Source organism: Candoia aspera, chromosome 9 (genome assembly GCF_035149785.1).
Source record: "Candoia aspera isolate rCanAsp1 chromosome 9, rCanAsp1.hap2, whole genome shotgun sequence".
Taxonomy (NCBI): domain Eukaryota; kingdom Metazoa; phylum Chordata; class Lepidosauria; order Squamata; family Boidae; genus Candoia; species Candoia aspera.
Window position 1 is genome coordinate 4,387,042 of NC_086161.1, and position 23,046 is coordinate 4,410,087.

At 42.4% G+C, this 23,046-nt stretch overlaps 1 protein-coding gene across 1 annotated transcript in view; it reads left to right on the plus strand.

Annotated features, from left to right (window-relative positions):
* Window positions 1-23,046, plus strand: part of GRIK4 (glutamate ionotropic receptor kainate type subunit 4) — a 202,122-nt gene that overhangs the window by 87,719 nt on the left and 91,357 nt on the right. Inside the window, exons 3-5 of the mRNA XM_063311199.1 lie at window positions 6,890-6,987; window positions 10,925-11,090; window positions 18,939-19,117. Of these exons, the coding sequence (XP_063167269.1) occupies window positions 6,890-6,987; window positions 10,925-11,090; window positions 18,939-19,117 (443 nt within the window). The remainder of the gene's footprint in view (window positions 1-6,889; window positions 6,988-10,924; window positions 11,091-18,938; window positions 19,118-23,046) is intronic.

The window sequence follows — 23,046 nt, forward strand, 5'->3', positions numbered from 1 at the left end:
CATTTCTGAAGATATTTTGGGGATGCTTCTGTGGAGCTTGAAAGGGGTCCTCTGAACTACATTTGTTCACTTACTGTTTCCAGCTGTTGTTTTATTCATCCCACTACCATGTTCCTCTTTATATGACAATTTAACTAGTCAGGATTCTATAGTGAATACAATGATGCCCCAGATTATAGCCAATCAGGTTAATTAACTCCCTTTTTGCAGCCTCTTCTACTTACACCAACTGCTTTAAAAAATGGGATGTGTTGTTTGAGGATGACTCATGTTGATTCAACCCTATAGTTCAATGGCTGGGTTAAGCGGTTAGCCCTTTTAGCTTAACAAGTTGTATGAATCCAGCCAATTATACACTACATTTAAGAAGAACATGGCTTAGTACAATATGTGAATGCAGCTTATGTTTACAGGCACTATAATTCTTCTGAAGATCTGATGGTGGGCTATCCAACAGAGGTTAGTCATTAACTTTATGTTTATTTACAGTATTTGTATGCTGTTCATTCCTGAAGGCTCTGAATGGCTAACCATCAGAAACATCATAGGAAAAAAATGTATTTATAAGGCACATGTTTGGCTGCTGTCAAAAACTGAATGCTTAATACTGTAGATCTTCCTCTGTCCATCTAAAGTAGACATTGCTTTCAAGAGCAATTTGAGCTACGTAACAGATAATCATTCTTATTTGGAATCAACACAGAGAGGTCATGTATGGCCATGGTCGATGGGAGAAAAATCTCAGCATTTCAGATTCAGCCTCTACTAGCAATTGCAGGATTTCAAACTTTAGCCAATTCCAAGTTGGCCAGTTTGGACCACAGGCAAGAATTTTTCACAGCCCTCAACAGTAGAGTTTGGAGGTTTGGAAATGCCAAGTAAATTGTAGCTTGCTTGCTGATTGATTGATTGATTGATTGACTGATTGAAGAAATGTATATGGCTGCCAACCCACAGTGACTCTGGGTGGCTTATAGAAATAAAACCTAAAATACAAAACCCACTACACACCCTCCCCTCTGGCGACCACAATACATTCAAACAAACCACTTGATGGGCTCCATATCAGCCCAGGCCCACTGGCAAAACCATGTCTTCAGGGCATTTCAGAAGATTATTAAGGTGGGAACCAGTCTTATTTCTGTGGGGATGATGTTCCACAGGGAGGGAGCCACCATGGAGAAGGCCTTTCTTCTCAGACCCACTAGATAGGCCTCTTTAATCGGGGGATGGGGGGACCTGTAGCACCCTGCCTCCCCGGTCTGGTGGGTCAGGTAGATGTAACTGGGAAAAGGCAGTCCTTCAAATAACCTGGCCCCAAGCCAGGTAGGGCTTTAAAGGTGATAACCAGCACCTTGAATTGGACCCGGAAGCAAACTGGCAACCAGTGCAGCTCCCTCAAGAGAGGTGACATATCTGCAAAGTGCAAATCCAAACTTGTGGAAAACCATGCAGGCCACCGCATTTTGAACAAGCTGAAGCTTCCAGACACATTTCAAGGGCAGCCCCATGTAGTAGTCAAGACGGGAGGTGACTGTGAGCAGAGCTTTCTTGTGCCTACCCAATTTGGAATGGCAGCTTAAATGTTTCCCCATACTGAGGAGAAGAGAATTTAAGAGACAAGGAAAAAGATGCTACATCGACTGTTTCGTCCCTCTTGCCCATTCCCCACTCATTTAAGAAATAAGCTTCATGGCTTGAAGAATTTACTAGTTCTCTGGCTTTTCACCATGGCAGTGTACAACTGCTTGTTATGACATATGATGAAGCCATTTTGTGCCTTAACGAATGTCTGCAAGGCTTTCAGATATCTATGTAATGCCACTGTCACATTTTAGTAAGGATGATGGGGGTGTTCGCTGGTCCCACCCTTCATCCATTCCATCCTGTTTTTCTTCACCCTTTTACCTTTTCCTCTCCTCTCTCCCTGCTTCATTTTAAATTGTGAAAGATGATCCATGGAGAGAGAGAGAGAGAGACAAAAAAGCACTCTTGGATGGATGGATGGATGGATGGATGGATAGACAAAGAAACATGAAATTATCCATTCCAAAATGCTGGGGATATCATATCTAGTCAATACCCAGTTTCAAAGTATTTTAACTTTACATAACATGTTAGTTTTGCCTTTGCAGCAAGATTTGAGACTCCCTTTGAACTACTTTGTGGCAACAAATAAACCTCCGTTTCAGGAAGGGTTGAAATGCTGATCAGCTAACAATTCAAGTAATGTATGTGTTCGGTGTAGTGGTTAAGGCACTGGGATAGAAACCGGGAGACCATGAGTTCTAGTCCTGCTTTGAGGACAAAGCCAGCTGGGTGACCCTGGGCCAGCCACCCTCTCTCAGCCCTAGGAAGGAGGCAATGGCAAACCACTTCTGAAAAACCTTGCCAAGAAAACTGCAGGGACTAGTCCAGGCAGTCGCCAGAAGTCAAAAACTGACTTTAAGGGGAAAAATATGCTGTTACTAACTGTTAATGCTGTTAACACTCTTCTTTATATAATCTGTCCTGTCTAATAATCAAACTCATAAATCATAAATTCACTTCTTTTCTGTTTTCCGCAAAAAATCCAGAAGGGGTTTCCAGCTAGCAATAAACTTAGATATTGTCTTTTCTTTAATCAAAGAAGTCAGTTTGGCCATCTCAGCAAGTTCTAACCATTCCTCCATTGTAGGTATTGCCAGGAGCAGAGAGCCAGTTTTGTGTAGTGGTTACGGCATCAGGCTAGAGACCAGGAGACTGTGAGTGCTACTCCCACCTTAGGCACAAAGCCAGATGAATGACCTTGGGCCAGTCACTTTCTCTCAGCCCTAGGAAAGAGGCAATGGCAAACCACCTCCGAAAAACCTTGCCAAGTAAACTGCAGAGACTTGTCCAGGAGTCAACACTAACTCAAAGGCACCAAAATATATATGAAATAACCGTGAATACACATAAGTCACTGTTGTCCTGGAGTCATCGATCCAAAGATTCACACACTGCACTGAGTGATAATATGGGTTAACTACAATTCCCTGAGTTAGGAATAATAGGTCGCTTCACACAGAACACTAAGCCATAAATAAACCAGCATACTGGCTGGGATCCCACATCAGTGAGCCCAAACAATATTCTGGCATAGCACAAAGTGTGAAAACAGTTTGACTTTGGAGAAAGAATGATACAACCCATTGTAAATCTTCTTGAAGGAACCAGGCTTTGAAATCTTTCTGGAAGACCTCTGAATCTCAACATTTTTGCAATTAACATAAATCTCTTTCTTGCCTCTTTGTGATTGCTCTAATAAATTAATGCTTAAAGGGTAGGAATAGTATTTGACTCGCTAATTGGGCAATTTAAAAAAAAAAAAAATCAAATGCCTATGCTGTAAAATCCAAACAGCAAATGCAGCTGCTGCAGATTTCCAGTTCTGAATTATAATTGACTCAGCTATAAATATATAATGCCCAAGCTATTTTTAATTCTTTTAATTTTTCTTCAATAAAAACTGGCCTGCCTTTATATATTTTTAAGACAGACCAAATCTTTAAAAAGGCAATTATATTACTGTGTTTTTTAAGGAAGCATTTGTAAATTACTCTAATCTGAAATTATTGAGCACATTTATTTTTTGAAAAAGAAGATACTGATGGGGATGGTCTTAGCAATTATAGGCAAAGCTTGGCTTCTTCATATGTTTGTCTTCCTAAATCCCTTTACAGAAGGCCTTCTGTTTAGTTGTAGTGTTCTCTAACAGCTGAGTTTCCTCAGGAGGTCCAGAGACAAGCTGAGCCCCCCACCCGACGTCAAACTGTCTCCTGTGGTTTCCTGCATCATGAATCTTCTTCAATGAGTTTCTCTCTGTTCTAGGAACCTGGAGGCATTTAATTTGACAAAATGAATGGGAAGATTTCTGGCACTCATTTGTAATGGCGAACGAACATTTCAAAAGATTTAGCTAGTCCTCCCTGTTTATTGAGACATAATAGGATGGGTGGGCGCATGAGGTGGTGGACAAATAGCTGCTCCACGATCTCACCAGGCTTCGGAAGGACGGTGTTGGCCTCTGAGTTGTTTGCGCCTTAGGAGAGGGCCAGGAACAAAATTAGGTGTGCGAGTTATTCTCTCATCCCTGAGAGTTGCATGGAAGAAGGGGGAACTCATCTTACTGCAAAACCTCTTTAATCCCTGAGAAGAGGAAAATGGGGGAGGAATTCCACACAAATGAGTTAATTTCTACCTCTAATCCTCTCAAGATTCAGAGGTGCAGCAAGAGGAGATGAAATGGGAAGAAGGAATAACCTTGAGGAACAGGAGGAAGAGCCGTGACCAAGACAACAGTCAGATAAAAGAAAGCTGAGCCTGGGCCAGAACAGTAACCTGAGAAAGCATGTCAGATAAGTTCATGAGAACTCCCTAGTTCTCATGAAGATAAAGGGAGTGCAGGGGAAGCACATTCAGACTTGCAAGGTTCTGTTATTATAACCTTATAACAAAAGTAGTATTAGCTTGCTGTCTTTGGTTTCCTAGGCCGGTCTACCTTGGAGGGCTGAGAGGAGTTAGTTATGAGTTTTGTTCTGGGCTCTTTGCAGAAAAATGCACCAGGTAGAATCCAAAGTAGATGTAGCTGAGTCTGTAAAACAATCTGGGGCCTGCTGGGCTTCCATTCTCATCGGGATTAAATGTGATGTAGTTAATGAGTACCTACCTTTCCATTTTTGTCATGTCTAAAAGATGTTGAGGCATCTGACTACGGAGAGAACATAGATTTCCAGAAAGACTGAATTTGAGGAGGTTGTTGCTATTAGTATGTGTGTCCAGGAGAAAGGCAGAATAATGCCTGTCCTTAGGCAAAGGGGGGAATGTCCTTCTAGCTGCAGACGAAGGGATCATTAGCTTCTGTCTGAGCCCGTGTTTAGAGAATTCAAGCTAAAGTGAAAATATTGGCCATGGGTCTGAATTTGAATTACCAACAGTTGGTAATAGGCCCCATTTTTATTTCACCGGGGCATGCCCTAGGATTGGTTTTATGCTTCAATATCTCTTTTGGAAGGTAGTTATCACGGGCCTTTGGAAATGACTCCTTTAAAGCTGCAAGCAAATAGGGAGAAAACAAGGAAAAGAAGTGTAGGAATGACTTCTTAAACATATCACCTTGCACTTTGAATATCTTTGTTTTTCCTAATAGAAGAGATTTGGTGGAAGCTGCTGCATGATTCCTCCATTAGGAGGGTGTTATTCTCCCCATTACACGAAAGGAGGGAGCGGGCAGGATGACTTGATAGGCAGAGTGGAAGGAAACCCTCTGGAGTCCTGCTCCTTGCTCCATCCTCACAGTGTTACATTATGCATTCAGGATTTAGGGAGAGGGGAAGCTGAAAGTAACCATTATGTTAAGTCCAAGCCTCTTGACAACACAGGCATCACTTTTTCTTCAGTGACTTCTCCATAATGCATGTCAGGAGGGCAGCAACTTTTTCAAAAGAGGGTGAAATCACAGGAAATCCTGCTTCTCTGGATAAAGTATTCCAGTATGGAAGTCTTCTTTTTCTTTACTGATTTGTGGTTGCTGTGGTTGGCTTTGTGAGCACTTGACAGCTTCCTTCAACCCAAGGTGGGATTCTACACACACATAAATAACGTGGAGAAGCCAAGGGAGAACTGACTTGCTACACATATATTCTCAGGGTCCCCTTGCCAGTTCTTTGCACTTAGCACAAGGGTGGGTACCTTACCCCCGTCAGTTTGCTCCACTCCATATATTGTGGCCACCACTGATCCTGCGTATCTAACAGCCTGGCTTACCAATTCCCTGGAGAACTTACCCTTGGGAGATAATAAATCACTGCACTCACAGAACAAATGTAACCTGGTTCCCAAATCAAGCCATTTCCTAATTGTGCATTAAATCATCAACAGAACAGGCTAGGGATGCACAGCACTCTTAAGTCTCTCTCACATACGCACAAATCTACCAGTCTAGCGAACACCAACCAAGCTTAGCCTTTGCATGGATGAATTTGTCAGGTCTTTGGCTGACCTGTGTAAATGCATTGTCGTGAACGCAAAAGCCTGTGTGTGCATGCCGGTGTGCATTTTTAATTGCATTTCAACTCCAACAGTTTCAGATTGCCTCTTTTATTATGCTGTACACTGTCCCAAATTTCTGAATTGGGCAGTATGAAACTCAGTTAATTAAATAATAAATTCAGTGCAATGTGAATTGTTCAAAAACATGGCAGGATGATGCCCGAAAAAATTAGAGTTGGGAGGAAGAGGAAGGAAAGAAATAAAAAAAAACACACCTAAAGTTCTGTTTACTACACAGGGCTGTTGTAAGCATAAAACAGAGAGAAAGGGAAAGGAGAGGGTTGATGCTGTTGTCAGAAGCAGAGCATGTGACGTCCACGCAAAGCATCTTTAACTGATTTTTAAAAGTAGAAAGTCTTGGGGATGCTCCATGCCTGATGCCTGATGCCTGTTTCTGATCAAGCTAAGGTTAGTCATTGAGATGGATCAAGACAAGTACAGTTGAGAAAAGTTTTATATCCATAAGGTTAGTGTTGGTTGGCATAAGGCTACTATATCTAGACTGCAAAAACCCAGAAGAATACTGGGTGGCATAGAAGATTTCTAGTGCCTTCCTGAATTTTTGACCTAGGATGGAATTGTGGTTGAAGTATTGGAATGCAACTGGGGAAATGTTCAAAGATGAAAAGTCCTTCCACCATGAGCATTACCTTAACCCCTCACACTACTCTGTGTCCTGGGATGATAAACCATGAGTCACTATTATGGCTTCAGTCCTGCAGGGCAGTTTGATGTTCTTGCTTATAAGTTCACTTGAGAATACCAGTAACTTTTCTTTCCTCTTCTGCTGACTGACTCTCTCCGTGGGGATCACCAGTGTGCCAGATCCTTCCCAAAGGGGTGGTTGGTGTCCTGGGTCCATCATCAAGCCCTGCTTCCAGCTCTATCATCAGCAATATCTGTGGGGAAAAAGAGGTGAGTGGCATGAATTTTGCTCCCAGTGTAAAACTGAAGACATTGTGCTTCTAAAATGCTCAGGTGTGGAACACAGGACTTGCTTTCTACCTAGAAATTCCAAGGATCAATGTCTTTCTTTCCAGAGTTCCTTAATTATCTATGTCTGTCTGTCTGTCTATCTCTGTCTGGCTATATCCATCTATCTCTATCCCTATCCCTATCTCTCTCTCTCCCTCTCTATCTCTATCTATCATCTATCATCTATCATCTATCTCTCACAAAGGGCAAGATTTTGGCCCCCTTTCCATTTTAAATACTTTCCTATTTAAGTACAATCCATTTTAATCAATATGCACATTTGTTTTCATCTGATTTTCATTTAGTTCCCTCTCAAAATGGATGGAATGGATGGAGCCTACCTTTGGGAAGGCTATTGCTGAACCTCACAGTGCAGTCTTGTCACCCCAAATGGTTTGAGGGGTCATTTGCAGCCAATAAGCCAGGGATGCTTGCCTCTGAATGGAGAAATATCTACCTCCACCGAAAAACTCGGAGAACTTTCTGCTAATCAAAGTTCTAGGAAAAAACAGAGCCATTTAAATCCTTCTCCCTAAAGCGTTCTTGTGATTTTGGACAGCTTTGACCTCCACTTTTGACATGATCCTCTGAAGATAAAGTGGGGGGATGTTCAGCCCAGAGTGTAGATTTTCACCCTTTGACAGGAATAAATCTGATATCTTGGTATGTGGTACTTAACCATTACCCCGGTTCCACCCCTTTGTTTGAGGTTCTAACGTCAAATCCATGTGATACATTTCCAGATGGTGCTCTTGATTTAATATTTCATAAGCCTGGCGCTGCCTCGAGCTGATCCATCTTTGCTCCCAGGGAACAGGACCAGCCTCTTATAATTCATCCGCTTCAATCCTGCTAGCATCTTCCTGTCAGTTAGCAGTCTTTCGGGCTGGGTCTCTTACTGCCAAGTTGGGGGGCGGTGATTGATAGTCAACAAGTCAATAGCAAGCCTTCTCAGATGAATTGTGGCTATTTGTTGCCTTGTTGAATGCATGAGTCGGGCATGAGTTCAAGTGGCAGGAAGTTGGGAGTGAAGTCTCAAGTGCCAGTCTGGCCAAATTCAGACTGGGTAGCACAGATGCTGGAGGAGGCCCCAGAACAGTGCAGGAGGTAAGCACAGGATTTAACGCTCTGCATTACATTTTCTTTTTGTTTTGTCGATTTTGGTTTTGACCTTCTGTCCCTGATGGCAGGCTCAACGATCGAAGAAGCCCCAGCAGTGTCCATCAAAGACATAGGCTTGACTGTGAGGAAGTTTCCCCAAACTGCTTTTTTTGTTGTTTAAGGAGAATTGGGACAGGGGCAGAATGCCATGTCCTGTCAAAGTGTAAGGCGGAGTATTAAGAAATTCGACACACTCCGTAAGTGACACTGGCATTTTGCTTTGCAACGTTGAGTTTTGATACCCACGATATCTGATTTTCTGAGGGTATTTAGGGGTATCTCTCCCAGCGTGTATTTTTTATATTTTGGGAAAAATTAATCATGCTTTCCAGTATTTCTTTCCTCTGTATATGTCCATACTGTTAACTGCATCCTGTATTTTATTTATCTGATGAAGCTAGCACTAGTTCGCGGAGTCTTAATGCCATAAAGAATTGGTTAGCTTGAAAATGGGCTAAGAATTATTGCTAGATCTCCTTTTTTACCTGGAGGAACTCCTCGTGAAGGATTGCTGATAGAACCTGCACTGCACTGTCCTGCAAACCCCTTTGCGGAAGCAGAGAGTATCAGGACAAATACTCTCCATGAGTGACACAGAAATCAAGACGAGGATTTGTCACAATGTGTAAGAGCCGCACAAGGCAGAGGAACTTGAAGCAAGAGCTGTGCCATGTCAGTTGAGACTGCAGGGCTGAGTGGCACTGAGCCCACGTCTCCCTTTCTTCCCAGCAACTCTACCCAAGCCGTGGCATTTGCTGCAGGGCTCAGATTTCATCCAGCATTGTTGAGCAAGCAACACAGCCATCCTGTGGATGCCGCAACTCCTTTCATGGGATTTGTTCACTGACACCTGGAGGACTACCGTGTCTCCTGCCTCTGACTTGCTCGAGCTTTCTGAAAGCTGAGGTGCAAAAATGAGGCAGATTATTCTTCGACTTTCTGATTTCCAAGCAAACTGCTTAGACCTTCAGCAAAGCAGCTGGTACAGCTAGCTAACAATTTTTCCCCGAGAGGAACAACATTGCAGACCTGGGCGAGTTGCTTTGGGATATCCCAGTAATAGAAGCAAAGAGGAATCGACGTTCCTCCTCATGAAGAATAACCAGATGTTTCTCTTTGATGTGTCTGTTAAGCCATGCACTTTGCAAAGAATAAAACAAAGCAGACTATTTCCCTCTTCCTGCCCTTCACCAAAATTCCTGATCTCCGCCATTTTCCCACATCTCCTTCCTGCAGGGTTCCATAACATCGCAATTTTAAAAAAATGCTGCAGTGTCCTTTGTTCACAGCATAGTGTTGCAGTGTGTGCCAATGAATCTGGAGATTCCCCTTCCTTTACACTGATGGATTAATGAGCTATTGCATAATATTATATTAATGATTTTAAATTAGCTGTCCAAATGCACCATTGTGTAAAACTTGCTGGCCAAATGGAGTTTTTTGTGATGAGAATTTTAAAACAGAGTCATTGTGAGAAGACGGCAAGCAAACCTACTAGATCCTGCAAGGTGGGCCTGAATTTTGCATTATTGATCTGTCATGTAATGTGAGACATTTCAGCTGGGATTTGATATGAAGACATTGGGGCCAAAGCTCAGAATGGAATCACAGTTCTGAATTGAATTGACAATTCAGATCTATTTGTCAAAAAAAATATCTCGGAGTCAATTCAGCAATTTGAGAGGGCTTTCCCACAAGCACAGCCCCTCTTTTCTTTTCAAACTGACTCGGAAAATCAAATCAGACCAATTCAGTATTTCAAATCAAAGCATCGATTCAGATTTAATTGTCTAAATAGATTTGAATGATCAGAACAATGATCTAAGTTGAATCAATGATTTGAACTGAATTGGAGCTGATCTGCACACCCTTGCAATCCCCTATGGAAATTATTTATTGGGTTATTCGTTTTTTGTTATCCACTGCAATCAACAGGGTCTCAGCAAGTTACAATCATGCCATTAAAGCAGCTAAGGGACAATGCAAATTAAGTAAGCCCTCATAAAAAAAAGCATAAAAGGTTAAAACTGTAACATAAATACAGTATAGTGGAAACAATCAACCAAACAATGAAGGCAAAAGATGGTATCATTTAAGAATCAAAAGCCCTCTTACAAAATTCTTAAAGTCATCTTCTAAAGCCTAACAGGAGGAAGGAGCTGACTGAATTTTAGGAGGCCGAGTTTCATAATCCGACTTTTGTATCTGTGAGCCTCGATATTCCTTTGCTCACCACTATGAACAGATTCTCCTGGGAGCTCCCCATTAGGCAGGTCAGAGTAAGGGGGTCAAGGTGATCCCTCAGCCCCAAGCTATGGGTGGCTTGAAAGGTCAAAACAGCAGCTTAAATTGCACTCAGAAGCTGATAGGAAATTAGTGCAGCACCTGGAGCACTGGTATTACGTGCCTGTATTGGCAAATACCTGCCAATAGCTTGGCCATTGCATTCTGGACTAATTGAAGCTTCTGTGTGACCTTTAATATTTATAAGTTATGATGACTCATAGAACCACAGGATTATAAGAATCCTGAGTGGCTATTCATACAACCTTTTGCTTGATGCAGGATCTGCTAAAGCATTTAAGACAGGTGGCTATCCAGCTTCTGTCTGAAGACCTTCATTTCTTAGGAAGCAGATGATATATCTTGCCCTTAGGAAATGGATAATGTCTTGTCTGTTTTCTCCAAATAATCTGTTTCTCTCTTCCCCTCTCAGGTTCCTCATTTCAAGGTTGCTCCAGAAGAGTTCCTCAAGCTCCAGTTCCAGAGATTCACAACCTTGAACCTCCATCCCAGCAACCCCGACATCAGTGTGGCTGTCGCTGGGATCCTGAATTTCTTCAACTGTACCACTGCCTGCCTCATCTGTGCCAAAGCTGAATGTAAGAACCACCATGTAGGCCATCCAGCATTAAACACCTAGCTTTTCATTTCCTGAGCATTTTTTACCAGTTGTCATGAGAATACGCACTGCATCTTCTCTGATGGAAGGCCAAGGGGTAGCAGAAACAAGGAGGCCAACTGAGCATCAGTTCTAACCATGGGAATGCAGAGCTTATGTTCCCACAACAAGCCAATGGAAGACCTAGTGGCCTCATTCCCACAGCAAGCTAAATTTAGCTGTCGTAGTTGTTGTTAATGGATTTTTGTGTTGTGTGCACCCAACTGTTGGCCTTTCAAGGTAGGCCAGACCAGAAAACCAGGCTTTCGTTTTGGGGACATGTTGTTGTTACTGTCTCTTCAAAGTTTCTCCAAGGTCATTCTGTGAATCTTTACACCAACCCACTTTGCTCTCTTATGATGTATTGCATGCATGAGGCCATAAAATGGTTTAATTCAATAACGAAGTATATTATATGAACTCAGAGTGTGACTGCCCCAAATTTACTTAGTGACTTTATATGGATGTGAAACTAGGTTTTTAACTACTTGCCACCTGCTACTGTCCAGGTCTTTTCATGATAACCTTTGATGGCTATGATTATGTATTTTAGACCCAGATTTCTCTAATGGATGGACAGCCTGGTCTTCCTGTAGAACACTGCCTATTTTTCCCTGACCTCTAGTTCACCAGTCATCTGGGCTTTGAGAATCAGATAGCTATTTCTTCATTGCTAATGGCAGTAGAGAATCAATGACATTTAAGTGGACAATTGGAAAGGAGGGATCAAGTCCCTCCCCTGCTCCACTGACCCTGCGTAATGTTCCTGCTACTCCATAGCCATTAGCAACAAGAAAGATGCAACCTTGCCCATCCTTGATCTATATTTTCTCCACCTGAAAGCACTCATTGCAGTTCAGGGTCAATAACATGCTTTCTTACACATTGTCTTAAACATGGAGTACTGAAGAGCAAGCAACTGGGGAGTGTTTCATCCTCCTCTATGCCTCAACAGCAGTGAAGCCTTCAGTGTCTGTGTACATACATACACAACACACACACCTTAACCCACTTGTATCCTTGTGTAAACCCAAGATATGGCACACTAGAGCAGTGGAATATGCTTGCTGGGGAGTAACTTAGATGCTTGGAGCTTAATTTCTTCTCTGCTTCATTTGATCTTTTGTTTAACTGGATAGGACAACTCAGAAACCAGATTGCTTTTAAAATAGCATGGCACCCCCCCCCCCATTAATTGAGTCAGGTTGATTGCTTTAATCAGGTACGACTGGATGAGCTGACTGCCAGCTGGAGTGTAGTGGGGAAGAGGGCTTAAGGGTAAACTGGGGCATTAAACTACAAGGCTAAATTATGGACCGTGGCAATATCCCAGTTTATAATAGGACAAGAAAAAAAAGAACCTTTTCCATTGCTTTTCATACCTTATCCCCTTGAATTCATACTCAAATCAAGATGCATCAGTGTAGAATGAGCATTGAATCTAACCAGCGGATATTTTTCTTTCCCCCTTGTGGCTTAAAGTTTCTTTGTCTAAGATTGAATAGATAGAGGGCTGGTGTGCTCTTATTTAAATGGCAGAAGCCGAAGTGCACTTGTTAGAGAAGGTGTTTTGCTTTTTATCTTCTTACGTAAAACGAAAAAAACTTTCATATTGATTGAGATGATTTAGGGGGGGAAAAAAACCTTTTCCATATGCATTCATCTTACTAACCTTCCTAGTCCTTAATTAAGTCCAAGAGCTGTTTTGCTGTTTCCCAAAATAGCACAGCTAGATTCTGGTGATGGCAGTGAAACCAACTGAGTAATCATTGGTAGAGATCTGATGTAGATACGTACATTTCCAGAATCCACCACCACTTACTGGCAATTGACGGAAGAGCCAGTCAGTATTATGGGATCGTGAGAATCACCCTGTTAGAACATGGCTAGGCCCATCTTCCAGCTTTCCATCTCACATGGTAGTCTCCAACAGATGCATCTAAGAAGCCCAGCATACTTATTCTAAATCTTTCTCCCCTGCATTTACAGCCTGCCTGTTTCTTGTTTGCTTAGACGGTGTGTGCACTTCCTTAACGGCCCATGTGATTCTCCCCAAAACCACTAAGGAAGATTAGACTTGGTGTTCACAATGGGCTTTAGTAAAAGAGACTCTGAAGGACTGATGGAGGGTGGAACCATCAACAATGTCTAAATTAGGCTTCCATGTTTAAAGACAGTTGCTGAATGCCGAAAAAGGGGAAATACTGTTGACTCTACATCATTTTTATCATCCCTTGGGGATGTTGAGTCGGCTGTTTCTTAGACTACAACCTTCTTCTTGGGTTAAAACTTTTCTTATAGATAATCAGAATATAATGACTAGCAGTGTTTAAAAGAGAAATGAGCAAGATGGTAGCAATGAAGACCCAGGAGAAATTTCAGTTGCGTAGACAGGCAACACTTTCCCATCTCCCTAGTATGTGCAAAGAGTCTAATTTTATTTGGAGTGGGGGAATGGAAAATAGAAATCAAATTAGAAAAGGTCAACGGGGGGACCTTCCAACCTTCCATTGGTCCCAATCAGCATAAAAACCGTTGGCTCTCCCCCTTCATTGATTGCTGCATGCATGGACAGCTCTTGCTAGCAGATCCAGCCAGCCACTAATTGCTGCCAACAAAAATAAGGGCCATAAACAAGGTCAGGAGACAAATCTGGATGGGAGCGATGGGAGAGAAGCAAGTTTTAGTAGCTGAAGTCTGAAAAAGATTGAGATATTGGGAGTAGGATACTGAGAGAAGCTCTCCTCCCTCTCAAAATTGAGCAGGTTCCAGTTGTCTAAGAAGAGGACTTCAGCTAATGTATAAGTAAAGTCAGAGTTTTACATTTTTCAAACATCTCTTTGGCCTTTTAAAAAAAAAAATCAGACCTAAATGCAATCATGTACAGCTTCTCTCGGCATGCACTGCCTTTCCAGCAGTAAGTACCTCTCATCTCCAGTGGAGGGAATCACAGAAGATTGCTGCTTGTACAAGGTATCCCTAAAATAAACATTACTTTGTACCAAAGGCTAAAGGGGAGATATGTGAACAGTGGGTGGCTTTAAACCTACCCACTTGAATGGGGCTGAGCGCTGTTTTGACAGTTTAAGTGATGCTTAAGTGGCAAGGCAACCTCTTGTGTCCTGTTAAATCCCACCTCTAGTAAAATAAATTCTGTCTCTTTGCTATTGCCGTGAGATTAATGCCCAGATGAATTCACATTGAGGTACAAAGGGGAGTGGAGGAACAATGTACCAGTACAACATGAAGGGACTTGGGTCGACAGGCTGGTAAACCCCAGGTTACAATTTCCCTCTTCTTTCACATTTCTTTGCTATAGTGCACTCTTGGGTTACCTTCTGTGAGTGACTTCAGTTGTTGTGTAGGCAGGGGGAATCTGAACCTTTGATTATATTTTGTTGTGCCTCTGAGTATTGGTTCTGTACATGTACAGGCTGGCTGTACAGCCAGAAATGATATTTAAGCTAGCATTTATATATAACCAGGCCAGCCCGACCACTGGATGATAAAAGGGTAGGTCACACAGCATGGGTCACTTGCTGATCTTCATAACAGGGGAGGGCACCATCTTGTCCTTTCTGTCAAGCAGTAGATTGACTTGGAAACATGGATGCATCTCCATCAGGTTATATAATATATTACACAGATCCTGGCTCCATCAAGAGACATATGGCATGAGAGAAACAGGGGAAGGGAAAGATAAATGGAGACCAGGCTCAGTATGAGGAACAACATGTGCTTATTGCAGTTAAAACTTGTTAATTATTTCGTCTTAAGGGAGCATTGCTGTTTCAGATAAACAGTGCTGGGATCACCGTTCCCAAATCCTGTTATGCTTTGGAAGACTATCACAATCCAATAAAAGCAGGCTTACCTAATCTTGATACACTCCGACTGTATAGATCTCAACTCCCAGAATTTTTAGCAGGGCCCATGCTGGCTAGGGACTCCTAAAAGTTATCTACATTGGGGAAGGATTGTAAATTTTTAGCAACAGGATAGGCAGGGCTATCTGGAAAGAGCTCCCCAGGTGAGGATTCCAGACCAATACTTCTAATTACAAATGTTCAGAGAGGATCAGGTTCAAAGGGGCAATCCCATCAAACAAGGCAAGGCAGAGGGGTTGAATGCAATGAAGGTAGCAGGACATAATTATTTCATATGCTGGAGAAATGGGTGAGGAAATTGTCATGGGTAGGTTAATCTCTGGTCATGTCTGGATGATACGCTGCCTCAACCATGCAAAGGATTGACAAGGCAAATGTTCCAGCCCTGAAGATACAACGTTCCAAGTGGCTTCTTAATATCTTTTGGAGGAAGAAGTTCTCTCAGATATGGTTGATGGTCCAACCAATAGTCAGCTCTTGTCTCCTGAAAGATCAGTACTACAGATTTTGGAGGTCCCAGGCTGACCAATTTTCTTGATATTCTGAAGATAAAACTGCCTGTATTCCTTTGGGATGGGATATTGTGACTGAGTGAAAGATGGATATATCATCAAATTAAAATTAATCCTTGAGGATGAGAAGCTCTTTGGAATTTTGAGGCCCACAACTTCCCTTCTGGATCTTTCTGTGTTTATGAAATGCACCAGCAACAGAACAGCTTTTAGTGAATGACCTGGTTTCCATGTTGCACATCTTTTGTGAATTTCACCACTGTGGTTTGTGAACAGTGCTGTGTGATCCTAACCATTCCTTCTGCTTTGAGTAATCTAATGCTTAGTTTCTAATTAAAGAAATCCCATTTTTGCAGTGGGGGATTGTCATTTCCCTCTCGTAGATACTTTACAAATATCAATAACAACAACAACATAAATTAAAAGGAAGATTTCCTCAAAAGCTGCAAAATTTTATTTCATGGCTGAAAGCTTTATGTCTATTGATTAATATGATTGATTATAGATTCATTTATTACTGAATAAAAATTGTAGACTTTAATCAAATATAATCAATTCTAATTACAGTTGTACCATATGAAATGTAGCCAAGGAAGGGAGGGGAAGGAATAGAAGATTGTGTTTTTTTAAAAGATGCCCTATCAGTTATTCGTTTGAGAGAAACTATTACCTTCATTAAATATTCCTAGAATGTCACCTGGAGCAAATTATTGTAATTTTAACTCTAATCAGTTAAAAGCAAGGCAGTTCATGAGCAAAACACATGGCTTTCAGAGCAATCAATTCAAAGAGAACATGCCTGCCTTTCAGAGACATCCCTGTCTTTGATTTTTATGGACGTAAAGACTTTATGCATGGTTTTCTTACTGTGTCAGAGCATAGATGCCAATTATACTAGAAGACAATCTCTCACACTATATGAAACATCCTTCTGTTGCACCAGATGCCTTAAGAGATTGAAGTTTGGGATAGTCCTCATCTCTTGGGCCAGTGGTTCTTAAACCGTTTGACCCAATTTATTTATTTATATTTCGAATTTTGTCACCGCCCATCTCCCTCAAAGACCAACTCTGGGCGGTTTACAGTAAAACTGAAATAAATAAAGATTAAAAAACAATAAAAACGATATAGAATAATGTTGGAAGAAGTTAGTTATTAAGCAGATTTGTGTCAAAAGTTGATGGAATGTGTGGGGAGTTTCATATCCTTAGGACCTAGATGACCTCCAATTGTTTCAGCTGATCATCTTGGAAGGAAGGAATAGAACTTCCTGCTCTGACTGAGTCTTAGGTAAAGGTAAAGGTTTCCCTTGACGTTAAGTCCAGCCGTGTCCAACTCTAGGGGGCGGTGCTCATCTCCGTTTCAAAGCCGAAGAGCCGGCGTTTGTCCGTAGACACTTCTGTGGTCATGTGGCCGACATGACTACACAGAACACTGTTACCTGCCCACCGAAACGGTACCTATTAATCTACTCACATTTGCATGTTTTCGAACTGCTAGGTTGGCAGGAGCTGGAACTAGCAACGGGAGCTCACCCCGTCACGTGGATTTGAACCGCCGACCTTCTGATTGGCAAGCTCGGCAGCTCAGCAGTTTAACCCACATTGAGTCTTACTGAGCATCAAAATCTCCCATCCTTGATTCTCCTTGGTTCTGGATTACACTTCAGTCCAAATTACTGCCTTCACTCATGACTTCTAATTCATTGAACTGGGTCTATTCTGGTCTTAGATAATGTGTTACCCACCCCCACCCCCCACAAAACCAAAACGGACTCTGTTGTTTCACACAAGCATCTCAGCAGCGGCAGTCCCAAACTGGATCTCCAGCGCACAAACCTGCGATTACAAATTGCTCCATTCCCACCAGGATACGTCCAAATTACCCCCTGGGAGTAATTCCCCCCATTTTAAGAACCACCGTCTTAGTATGATTGCTCAAATTGCATTGCACAACAGTCAAAAGTTCAGTTTGTTATCAGAATCATGAAATGATTTGTTGCAATAGTCTGAATGTACATGGTAACTTGCGTGCAATTTCAGAAAAAGACCGATAAAATAGCTGAGAAACAAGAATTACCAACCTTGTCCAGGTTATCTTTCTTGGCTCATGCTGAGATCAACTGTAGGGCAGAGGAAAAAATGGGCATGATGGCAACCTAACAGTGTGACCCATTGTTCTCCCTCTCTGAAAGATTTTCCAATCTGATACCTTCCAGATGTGTAGGGGCAGCAGTTCCCAGAGTTCCCCACACATTTGGAGAGTACACATCCAGTTGGGGAAGGTTGCTCTGTGGGATTAAAAGAGATGTGACTTTGTAGAGGAAGATCTAAATAAACAAAGGCTGCTATCTTTTGCTAGCTAACCTATGCAGGCAAATTTAAAACCCTTGAGCCAGATCCTAGCTGAACTTGTTGATCATAAAGAAGCTAAGCAGGGTTAGAGTTGATTAGTAACTGGATGGGAGCCCACCAAGGAAACTCCAGGTCTGCAGGCAAGACTAAGAAGCAATGAAATGTCTTGGAACAAAGTACAATAGTGGTATTTCTGTACTATTGCCAAGAAAGTACATAGCTGTGTCTACACAGTATAGCCCAGAGGTATCAAGATCTGTTTGAAGGAAAAACTCATAATAGAGCCAAGCTGATGTGTGGTTCTTACAAAATCCTGCAGTCCCAAACTTTCACAAATATAGCTCTATGGACAGAAAAAAATAATGATGCTCTTGAACTTTGGTAGCTGGAGAAGACTCCTGAGAACACTATGGACAGTCAAGAAAACAAATGAAGCGATAATTGAAGAAATCAACCCTAAGTTCTCACTTGAGGCACAAAGAATCAGGCTCAAGCTATCCTACTCTGGATACATTATGTGAAGATCTAGTTCCCTGGAGAAGGCTGTCATGCTGGGAAAGGTGGAAGGAAAGAGGAGAGGAGGACCAGCAGGAATGTAGATGAACTCAATTACAGCAGTGATGGGTGCACTGTTGGAAGACCTGAAGGACCAGGTTAGGGACAGATTGAGAAAATCTATCCATGTGGTCACTAACACTGACTTGATGGCTCATAATAAGTCAATCAGGCCTCTGCACCAGTCAGGGTTGTACCTGTTGAATTCTTCACACTGAGCTGACAAGGGAACAGTAGTCATGCCAGGAGAAGAAGCTGGTAACCTTCATCCAAGAAAGAACCCACTAAGTGTGAACTGCCTTTCTGATTATTTTCATTTCCAGTAACTAAGGGAAAGATGGGGTAAGCTTGCAGATACAAATCCTGCACTATATTTTCCAGACTTCTTTTTAATGATTTGACCTAGCCTAATTATTTTGGGTGTGGAAAGGTTGGTGGTGGATGAAACCTAATACTTAATCTGTGTTCTTCTTACCTGCAGGCCTTCTAAACCTAGAGAAATTGCTCCGACAGTTCCTTATCTCTAAGGAGACTCTCTCCATTCGGATGTTGGATGAAAACTGGGATCCCACACCACTGCTGAAGGAGATCAGGGATGATAAAACAGCCACCATCATTGTGCATGCCAATGCTTCCATGTCCCATGTGATCCTAAAGAAGGTAAAGAGGAAGTGATACTTGCTAGCTCCTCTACAAGGCTGGGATAGGATTTGCATGTTTGGAACTTAGGTACAAGAGTTTGGAACTTAGGTACAAGAAGTTAAGGAATGGGCAGAAAGAAATGTACCTCCTGATGTGCATACTTAACTTAGAGAAAGTTGTTGGGATCGTTCTCACTTCAAATGGATTTCATAAAACCATAGAATTCAGAGAGGCCAAGTTAATTAGCTGAAAGGGAAATCCAAACACAATAGCTTGAACTTCCAGCTGTCCAAAATTAGTTGAGATTTCCAGTCTTTGAGAATGTTGTTGCTAGTATCCTGTTGTTCTACATCTGTGGTCATTTTCTCTGCCTGACTTTTTTATTTTCTCCAAGTGTTTTGAAAAATTTATCATTTTCCTTCCTTTCCCCAAGGTTTGTTATGAGAGTCAGAACATTGGGCCCTTCAGGCTTTGAAATATTGGGCAGTGTTCCTGAACAGTACATCAAAAAGGGAAACAAAACAAACAATTTATAAACGAGACTTTAGATCCACTTCTTCATCAACACACATTGGCCATGTCATTGGGCAGGACTGATTTGGGGTGGGGGGTGGGGTATTTATTTCACATGCATGGGCCTTGAGGGAAGGCATCTTTGATGCTGCCTAACCTGCTTGCTGCCAAAGGTGGAGATATTTCAGAACCTAAGATTTGAAGCACAGACTTTGTGAAGTGCAGCATAGGGTCTGAAACTATGTGATGAGACTCCAGAGACTTTTCTGTGTTCGCATTAAGGGTGAAAAGTCTATGGCCCTGCAGATCCTTCTAAAACTTCAACTTGACATGGCCTCCAATTGGCATGTCAAGGCTAAGAGATACTGCGAGGTAGAATGCAATGATGCCAGCCCTGTGTCCTTGACATTAGCAAGCAGGGTTATATTGTCTGAAATCCTCCATGTCTGAAGCACCATGACGTTGAAAAGCGTGGTTGTCGGTGGGCAATAGAAGGCATGAACTTAGTCCAAGCCCTGCTGGTGGGTTTCGTGGCAATATCTAGCTGGCTACTGTGAAGAACTGGATATATGTTTGATCTGATCCCAGAGAGAACAGAAGTCTGTAATATCAACCCATTGACTAACTGACATTAGGAGGATTCCAGATGATCCAGGAATGATGCAGATGTTTAAATTAAAACCTTGCCTGATCAAGGTACAGACCTCCTTGTTTGCTGCATGTCAGCAATTTATTGCCAGAGCCCTGATTTGGGAGAACTTTTTTCCCCATCAGAACTGATTCCTCAGGTTGGACTCACAACCAGACATTTCAGAAAGCAGTATTTTCTGGAATCAGGCAACTGGTTCTTCTTGTTCATTCATTCATCCATTGGATATAGAAGGCCATCCAACTCCATAAGTCTTAGGGTGGCATACAACATTAAAAGATAGTAAAACAACCCCGAGCCATGTACATCTGGAAAAAGCAATTCCTCAAACAGATGACAAAGGGCTCATCCCCTAACCTAGCCCAGGGCCTGAGGGAACAGACAGTTTTCAAAGACTTCTTGAACATTGCCAGGGTGGGAGCCAGGCAGATCTCTGTAGCAATCCTGTGACAGAAAAGATGCCCTTCCTGACAGATGGCATTGTTTAATCAAAGGGACCCAGAGCATGCCCCTTCTACCTGATTGTAAAGAATGGGCAGATACTATCAGAGGTAGGTGGTCCCACAGATAACCGGGCCCTGTGGCATGGACTTTATAGGTGGTAACCAGCACCTTGAACTGCCCCCAGAAAGCAACTAGGAGCCATTGCAGCTTCCAGAATATTCTACAGAGAGCTGCCGTGACCAATGGCCATACCTATTTAAAAGTTTTGCCCCAGTGTAATTAAGGCATATGTATTTAAGTACACAACACCACAGGAAAAGCTTTTCTGGCAGGCTCAAGAATTCACATCAAGCTGAGCATATCTGAAGCTGTGTGCTTATCTTATTCATTGCCATTATTCTCTAATGCATGGAATCCATGACGCACTGAAGCACCACAAAAAACACACCAGATCTTTCCTTATAAGAGAAAGGAAAGTTTCCTCAAGAAAACAAGATGTGGGTGGTCACTTCTTCTATGTAGTTTAATGATGGTGTTCCCCGCAGAGTACAAAGATGAGGCATGTGGCTTAGGGAGGGAGAGGAAGATGTGGTAATGTATCTATACATTGAGGATCCAGAGTCGCAGCTTTTGTATTGATGCAAAGTTGCTCCCCTTATTAGTCAACACAGGTACAGAGGCATGCTCATCTTACGTCCACGGAGTAAAGCCAACCGCTAATAAAATCTGCCTGGTTCTTGGGAGGAATCCTTGACAAGGAAAAGCATCTCCTAAGCACAGCACACTACTATTTTAATCACACAGCTCACGAGGCGAGTGTCAGAGCTGCGCATGTGTGCACACTGAAATCAAAGGAGAGATTTGTTTGCAACCCCTTGATGGCATGTGTTCAGTGTGGGAAATCAGAGCCAAGATATGGGGTTTCTCTGCTGCTCTGTGTCCCTGTCTCTCTCTGCTAAGTTAATAAAGGATTTGAATGAATCCTCTCAGTATCGAAGGCTATTCCTTTACCCTGTTGCCATAGTAATATTGCACAATGCACAGCTTCAGAACCAATGGGAGTTTGGAGACCTGTTCCTCTTTCTCCTCCTTTCTTGGAGATATTCTCCTCTCGTGCCCAACGTAAAAACATCCAAGGTGGAAAGAGTTACATGGATTTTCTTTCCTAAAACCAGGCTTCTTCATTTGGTTCATTTAAGCTGAGGATGCTTATAGAAGATGGTCTGGGGAAAGAACAAAATCAACCAATAGCGTTGTGGTAGTTGGATGTCTCATCTTCTTCAGCTGACAGCTCAACCAGTTGGCATTTTACAAGCTCCTCTGCGAGGAGGGCAAACCTGGCCAAGATAGGTGGCAAGGGTCAAACGGCAGTTACTTGTGTGGCCCAGGGTTTGCCAGATGTGAAATAAGGGCAGATGAACCTAGACCAGAGCTTTGAACCACAAGGCAGAACTCACCTCACCAGATAGTCAAGTAATCAGAAGACTGTCTCCTTCTCTTCCTCCTTTAGCCCTTCCTTATCAGCAGCAGCTCTTCTGATTAATTCTTCTTCCAGCCTATTCATGCCCACTGTGGCACTTTCTTGTCATAGCTTTGTGGCGCAGTTGCAGAACACACTTATCTTGGTTGATGAAGTGTACATCGCTCGGTTCCTGGACACGGACACTTAGTTGAATCATAAACTGACCAAATGAGCTGTAGTAGGTTCACCCAATCCCTCAGCTCATGAAAAAATGTAACTGAAGTTAACATTATCCAAGTTTAGCATACTGCACAAACCACTAGGTCTTTGGCCTTTATCGTTGAGTTGGACCACAAGAATTTAGGAGTCTTCTACTGGCCCAGATTGTTTCCCAGCATAATGCACTCTTATACCCCCTGAATGGCGGTTGTCTTGGGCCACCAGAAGATGGTGCTGCCAAGGATTATCAACATGCAAAACAGATGCTTCACCATTGAGCTATTGGACCAGCTCAAATGATAGCATTCTTCTCATCTCTCCTCCTATCTGGAATGCTTGTCCCATCTCCAATGTTTCTGCGTACCTACACAGAGCTAGCAGTTTTTCTTACTATGTCAGCCTGGAACTGGGTTCCAGTTCATATACAGGTTCAGGAGGTGCAGATTGGCTAATTTCAGTTGAGTAGGAAGGCCTTCTTAAGCTCCAGTCAGAGTCGGAGCAAGTAGAGCATACGCACTGTGAAGTTTCTCTGTCTTCAGCATGGTCTTGCTTCCATTCTCCTCTTCTGGTGTTCTGCCAATCAGACTGCCACATTTCAACTTGGGACGTACTGCAGGACATTGCTTCTGTGACCTGCAGCTCCTTCCCCATGCTCTTCAC